This window comes from Haliotis rubra, unplaced genomic scaffold (assembly GCF_003918875.1).
Source record: "Haliotis rubra isolate DU_JTF1 unplaced genomic scaffold, ASM391887v1 Scf1255, whole genome shotgun sequence".
NCBI classification, from domain to species: Eukaryota; Metazoa; Mollusca; class Gastropoda; order Lepetellida; family Haliotidae; genus Haliotis; species Haliotis rubra.
This window is the reverse complement of record NW_025765176.1, coordinates 119,368-127,227: the sequence shown is the minus strand read 5'-3', so window position 1 is coordinate 127,227 and position 7,860 is coordinate 119,368. Positions and strand designations below refer to the sequence as shown.

At 41.6% G+C, this 7,860-nt stretch overlaps 1 protein-coding gene across 2 annotated transcripts; it reads left to right on the top strand.

Annotated features, from left to right (window-relative positions):
- Positions 1-288: 288 nt before the first annotated feature.
- On the top strand, positions 289-6,018 carry LOC124266414 (polypeptide N-acetylgalactosaminyltransferase 13-like). Of its 2 annotated transcripts, none has more exons than XM_046701220.1 (4): positions 289-453; positions 2,104-2,379; positions 2,880-3,581; positions 5,056-6,018. In XM_046701220.1, the coding sequence occupies exons 1-4, from the start codon at positions 353-355 to the stop codon at positions 5,984-5,986; spliced, it is 2,010 nt and encodes a 669-aa protein (XP_046557176.1). In that variant the 5' UTR covers positions 289-352; the 3' UTR covers positions 5,987-6,018. The 2 variants fall into 2 exon arrangements, with proteins under 2 accessions (XP_046557176.1, XP_046557177.1); XM_046701221.1 differs by having other exon boundaries at positions 308-437.
- The last annotated feature ends 1,842 nt before the right edge of the window (positions 6,019-7,860 follow it).

Here is a 7,860-nt window from a genome sequence, read left to right as displayed (position 1 = left end):
CTCCAATGCAACTGTTGCATCCCCTTAACAAGAAAGTAGTTTGGTAGATCAATCACCAACTTCATCGATTCCATTAACAGGTCATACTGGTGTGAATTAAAATTAAATTTAACAACATGCTTGTTGTGTGACGAATGAAATGACAAACAGGCGTGAATGCCGTACCGTCTATTTATATCATATGCACGCCTTCACGTACACGTCTCATTGGCCGTCATCAAACACTGCTCCAGCTCACGGGAGATTAATATCGTGCAGCACGTGCACCACGCGAGCAATTGGAAGATTGAAATACACACCTTCCAGTGTCGACGATCACGCAGATAAGCTGGGTCACCGTGACAGCTGTGATATGGCGAGAGTGATTGCGGCGAGTTGTCACGGTCATCTCTGTCGCAGTGGACGTTTCCCCACAGATAACACACAGCAGCACGCAGGTATGTCCACTCACAGGTACGTGCTTATCATTACGTATGTCAGTTACAGTAGTGCATCGCGAGTTATAGTCTGTTTGCAGTGAAAACGTACCGATGAATTTCACTTTCAACAAAAAAGTAAATCAAATTTAGTGAAATTAAGATTGCGAATCCTCAGAATTTTACCTTGCCAAATGAACATTTAAATATCAAAATTTTATTCAACTTAGGATAAAAGTTGTTTAACAAACGATCATGGATTCAAATCGCTATTATTGGTTTGTATTACAAGGGGGTAAGCGCAGTAGATGGAACAGTGAAACAAAGGCACGTGCGGTACGTGATGAACGTTAACTTAAACCAGCTTGTTCTCTGTGTTTCATCTAATGTGCATACCCCCCTGTAATACAAACCAATAATAGCGATTTGAAATTAACCGTTTGTTAAACAAATTTTACCCTAAGTTGAATAAAATTCTGAGATTTGAATTAGAAGATAAAGCTACTCTGTTTTCAATTTTGCGGTCCTTTATCGTTGATTTAAGACCGCTAAATGTAATTTCAAAACCGAACGCGTTAGCGTGAGGTTTAAATTAAACATTTAGCTTTATCTTCGTTCTAGCACGACTGATAAGCGTTTTAAAACCGAACTGTTTGGCGCGCAAGAACACAAGGCGCAAAGTGACCTTTTTCCTGGAAATCGCTTGGAATCGTCCCGTTGAGGGACAGGTGTAATGAACAAAAAAAGAAATTTTCAACAACATAAATGCTATATTTCAGGAACCAGTATGCTTGTATTTGTAACAAGTAGCATACATAAATAAAACAAAATACAGTCTATACCGTAAGCAAGTACAATTATTTGATATTTCTCAAGCGAATTATTGATCTCCCCTACTGTATGACAATCGACTCGCCCAAATGCAAGCCGTGAACTCGCTAAGTTTAGTCGCCGCTAACTTTATTCACGGAAATAATTGTTGATAACCACCCTACTATTCCCAATTTGGAAACGATCTGACATGCCACGTTTTATGTGGGATACATGGACAGTAAAAGTGGAAGGACTGGGCATTACGGCCGGGACGGAAGCGGCCAGGTTAGGACGTGTGGGCCGACGTGTGTTGTCGACGTTAACACACGTAGATCTGGACCCGCTTTGAATATACTGCCGCTTTTGCGCCGCTGACGGATTTTCCAGCTTCGTAGTTTCTTCACTGGGATTAGGGTCAAGAAATTCTTCTTCAGACCATTCGCTTTTTACTTAAAAAAAGTAGGCCTTCACTTTCCCCGTGATAAAACAACTGTGACAGCCAGTATACATTAACACAAATTAAACTGTTATCATGTCTTGTTTTGGTGTGTTACCTGTATAGGAGTTCATTTCTGTGTCCCCCGCCGTAATATTGCTATAATATTGCTAAAGCGGCGTAAAACCATATTCACTCACTCATTCACGTACTGACTGTAGAAGGGTTACGCCCCTTAGATCGATATAGCGTGTTTGCTTGACACTTAGGTTTACACACATACTCACAAAACGCACCACAAACGCATATGCATGTCCCGCCTACACACGCACACGCACACGCACGCACTCAATAATGCTAACAAATACAGCGGTAATCAACAGCCACATCTATCTAAGGACCATAATTTCAGTTAAGATGTGTATCGTTTGCATCCAGGTACCAGAGCTTCCCAGGTAACTCTCACGTGAAGATGGGACAGAGGAAGAAGGTGATGCTGTGGACACTGGCTGTGGTGACCTGGTTCTTCCTCCACACCATTCTTCTTCTCGTCGTGCTGACCGGTATGTACAGACCCTTGGAAGAAGAGGGTGGGGCTGAGAAGAGGGTGGTGACGGAATCAGCGAACTCCAGAAACCCATTACCAGATCCGATACCCCAACCAGCGCTTTCGTCTCACACACGGCATGAACGGATGAAAATGGACTTTAAAAGGTTGATTTTGCTTATTTCATTTGTTCATTTGCTTCGTTTTGCATTTATCATTGTGGGTTCAATCTCGACATTTGTCACATATTGAAACACCAATACTCTCGCGATATGTACTTTTGTCATTGAGTAAGGCTGATGTACGAGATGGCTAACTGTCCAGTTATATTTCGATACTAATTTCAAAAACGCTTAGACACGGAGGTAAAATGCTTTGCGTTAATTATAATTTGTAACATAAAATACATAGGACATCTCGACATCTCGATTCGACTATTTACGGGTTAGCTGACTTTGCGGGACTTTCAGGTCCGCAATAATATTCACAAGTTATTGTGGGTAATGAATTTGGTCTTCTATAATGAATTAGCCTGTGTATGTTTTGGCATCGACGTAGTTGAAATCAGCAAAGCACGTTTTAAGAAACACGAATTGAAGGCAGAATAAAAGTGGGCGAACTTGTTTTTGTGTGTGCGGGTGTCATTCTTGGTTGTGTTACATTTCAGGAAAGGTAACAAGCTTCTCTTCAAACCGACATCGAAAAGACAGACAGGGACTTTTGAGAAATTTGTCATCGACCCAGAGAAGATGACTCGCCTTGACGTCACCATACAAAATATTATGAGCTTCCACTCGCGTCCAGGAGATGACTATTACGGTTTCAACGTCACCCGCAGCGAGGAAGTTCCCTTCGACAGGGACATCCCCGACAGAAGATCACAGCAGTGTAAGGACGCCACATTCAACTACTCAGCTCTACCGACAGTTTCCGTGGTAACGCCAGTCCACAACGAGGCTCTGTCTACTCTCGTGCGCCACGTGTTTGCGATACTGTTGCGCACTCCTAATCAGCTGCTGAAAGACATTATTCTGGTGGACGATAACAGTACGTTTTCTTATTTAGGCAAAGATTTGGACGATTATTTTCGGATTCTTGACCCTCGAATTAAAATATTGCGGAACAATGGTCGCGAGGGTCTTGTAATGTCAAGGTTACATGGCGCTGATGTTGCCAGGGGAGACGTGGTTGTTTTCCTTGACGCCCATATGGAAGTGTGCACTGGTTGGGCGGAGCCTCTTCTTGACAGAATCAACAGCCAATCAGCTATCGTTGTACAACCGGATGTGCCCGGAATCGACGGTGACACCTTTGATATCGAGACTGGTCATACTGTTGCCTTTAGAGGAGGATTTGGTTGGGACATGAGGTAAGAAAGATATTTAAAGTCTGTTGCTAAATAAGAGAGCGTGATCATGATAGTATAATTAATATGTATATCATAGTGTATCATGCCATAATGTATTGCATAAAGCCGTTTAAGTAACAGATACTTGTACAGAGGGCACGGGTTGTCCAGTGGTCAAAGGAATTTGTCTGGCAGAGTTGTGTCTCTTGGACAGGGAGGTGGGGTAGCCTAGTGGTTAAAGCGTTCGCTTGTCACGCCGAAGACCCGGGTTCGATTCCCCACATGGGTACAATGTGTGAAGCCCATTTCTGGTGTCCCTCGCATTGATATTGCTGGAATATTGCTAAAAGCAGCGTAAAACTAAACTCACTCACTCACTGTCTTGGAAACATGATTCTGTGTTCGAATCTAGTCATGTCATTATATCCCAATTTCGTCGATCGATGCTCATGCAGTTGATCATTGGATCGTCTGGTCCAGACTCGATTATTTACAGACCGCCGCCCTATAGCTGGAATACTGCTGAGTGTGGCCTTAAAAAACCAAATAACCAATCCATTCAAACACTAATTGGACAAATTCACTCTTCGTCATTGCTTTGCGAATGTAACGCGATATGCGTGTGTTTTTTTCTACATGTAATACATAAGACATTACTGGAATATTGCTGGGTAAAACTAAACTCACTCACTCACTCACTCGAATCCAGTCTGTCACCGTTCGTTTCTAGCACCGTTACTGTGCTCAGGGTTGTCACTGAAGTTTAAGACTTGCATTACCTCGGGCTTTCCTCTCATTTTTAGCTGACACGCAGTGATATAACTGGAGCAGATTCAAAACGTTAAACCCAACTCCTTCACGATACATGTTCATTTTGCTAAAAATGATATGATGATTCAATTAACAATAAATATTATGTTCTCTTAATTGAATATCGGGTGTGTTGCGAGAATGTTGCTTATGAAGACGTGAAACCATATACTTTACTAACATTCACTAACTCACATGGCACAGATCCTTATGTCAGGTTCCCAGCACCATGAATGATCGAGTGAGTGAGTTATATTTTAAATTCACAACCTAGTGTATCAGCCATAGAGTGACAAGAGCAAAAAAATAAGCAACCATTTATACTGTATAATGTCTGTACACAAAGGACAATAATACATACAGAGCATCACAGATCTGTATTAAAGCCATGTTTTCTTGATTACGGAAAGGGGCGGTTAGGTAGCCTAATGATAAAAGCGTCCGCTCGTCACGCCGAAGACCCGGGTTCGATTCCCTACATGGGTACAATGTGTGAAGCACATTTCTGGTGTCCCCCGACGTGATATTGCTGGAATATTGCTAATAACGGCGTGAAACCACACACTCACTCACTCACTGATTACGGGAAGGGTTTATTTTACTTTTTGGTTCGATACTAACGGGATCCGGACTTTCAGGGATCCCTTGCGCTTGATTTTAACACAATGCTATCTTCCTCATGCAGGTATGCCTGGATGTTTATACCGCCATATGTTTATCAGATGCAGACCTCACGACTTGACCCAATTCCAACGCCTGTTCTAGTTGGCTGCGCCATAGCTATAAACAGAAAATATTTCAACTCAATAGGTGGGTTTGATCCAGGACTCCAAATATGGGGCGGGGAGCATTTTGATTTGTCCTTCAAGGTATGGACAAGTGGAGGCAGAGTGGAAACGATACCGTGCTCGAAAGTAGGTCACGTTTTCAAAAGCAATAAATACAGCTATGGTCCCAAGGGTAAAGGGTACATCCTGGCCAGGAATCTGCTCCGAGTTGCCGAGATCTGGATGGACGAATATAAGGACATTGTTTATGCAACATCCAGAGACCTCAACGGCCAAGTCCCCGTGTTCAATGAAGCGGAGTTGGCGTCAATTGAGGAACGACGTCAACTGAGACGACGCTTGAAGTGCAAAGACTTCAGTTGGTTCCTGAAGCACATTATGCCAGAGATCAAGATTCCAACACGGGATGCTCGCTTCTTTGGGGAGGTGACAAATCATCAGACAGCAGGATGTTTCTATGTGATGAAAGATGGCTATATCGGTGTCACACCTTTGTGTTTTAGGTTTAGGATTATTCCAGAGAACACGTTTACTATAGATGAATCGGGTCGGATGTTATATGAAAGTGCATGTGTTGGATATGATAAAGGGTCGAGGGTGTTGAAACTGATGGAATGTCCTTGTGTGGCTCGAGGCGTGACTTGGCCGAAATGGGCCATTAACTCAGACAGTCAACTGACCTACACCGATGCCAGCGGAACGTTGTGTGCAACACATGTGACTTCAATGACGTACGTGCATAAGAGAGAACAGGTGGTTCAGTTGATCGATTGTGATGTACATAATCAATTTCAAAAATGGCATTTTATGTATCATTTTGTGTACTGAGCGTAAGTAATAGATGACTCCATTGATCGTCACGTTTGTGTTTTGTTGTTTGCAACATCGTTGTCACTGTAGTGATCCAACAACTTGTCAACAATCAGCTTTATAGAAATGACTGAAGGTTGGTTTGGTTGGTTGGTTTGTTGTTTAGCGCTGCAGTCAGCAATATTCCAGCTGTATGGCGGCTGCTGTAAACAGTTGAGTCTGGACCAGACAATCCAGTGATCACATCATGGGCATCGTTCTACGCAGTTGAGAAACGATGACGTGTCAACCAAGTAGGCGGTCATGACCACCCGATTAACTTAGTCGCCTCTTTCGACAAGGTCAATTCTACCCGTATTATGTGTCATAGGACATACGGTTCCTGCGTAATTCTAATGCTGCAGTTTGGGTGTTTGATGTAAATTCAAGTAATCTTCGCTAGGTGACAGATCGCCCGATGCCAACTTTGTTTTTTCACACACACCTAAACCCCACACCCAACCAAAACTACCAAAACCAACCAAACTAAACAAATGGAACATAGGATTTAATTCACACTCTGTGTTACATTAGGTAACATTCAGCTTATCAGTTTTTATTCAGTGTAAGGTTGTTCCATATCTTACATTGCACGTAACTCGATACACCAGCGAAACAATCTTCTTGACTTCAGTAGCTATCCAGAAACTAAACCATGGGTCGGCGTGTCAGGTAATGTCATGATAGCACGGATCGTTGTCATGACACCCGATTTTGTCCAATGCCGTGGTTCAATATAAAGCTACCCTAGGAGTATTAGTCTGTCTCACAGTTATAATGTTTATACATTAGGCTTTAGCCTACTGTCGCGTTACATAATATATGTTTGCTCATAATGTACTTAAATCATCTTAAAATGCATTTTTGTCTTCTTGTCTGAAATTTCCAGAGAGGAAGCTCAGCCTTTACTTGTCTGTTGATCGTTATGATGACATATTATTTTAAATGATAGTACGATTTAAAAAAAAAAATAGAACTCTAGAACTCTTTGCAAAGCATGTATGAGTAAGCACTAGAATTGAATCCTTGTAGAAAGTACGTAAATATACCTATTGCATGTTCGTTCGTGCAGATTTTCAAACATTGTGGAAATTAAGTTACTTTTAGTCCGTTTAAACAATTTCAGGTTTTGAAGATATTCCACTTTGAACATTTGCCAGTTAGGGTTACCCACCTTTCAATCACTTAAACACATTTTTGAGACCACAGATACATTTCCTTCAACATTTTAGCTCAGGGATTTGTCTGTCGTGATGAGTGTTTCTATCCCCACTTGACATTGCTGAACGGAAGCGACACATGACGTGAAAACCACTTAAAGCCTACCTCTGTATCTTTGATCAAAGGCGAACAACTCGTTCATAGCTAAACGTACATTGATGGTCGAATGCTAAATTCATAATATGCGTGCTAAGAAAGTAATTCGTGTATCATACATTTTTTTTAATAATGTTTAATGAACATCATATAACTAAAGACAAAACCATCTTCATTGTCAGAAGAAATCTTAGGGATGCCAATCCCGACCAACATGTCGCTCCGGTGGCAAACACATGTATGTAAAAATATATGTTTACTTGAAAGAAAACCCAAACCCCTCCGAAACAGCACGGATTTGAATCGAGCTTCTGTGTCTCACTCTAACAAAATGATGAGCTCACTGGTTTCCTTTTAACATTAGCTCATGTAGCTGATTTTGTGAAAGAGAATTTGCTATTTTGACGAATATAGATTTATACCAGTTATATACCTGGATACATGCAGTTCCGCTTCATATAAGTGAACAGTTTGAGCTAATTTCACCTTGGATTCATAAAGTGCACAGTATCTCAGTGCGTTTTTTTTAGCAAAGA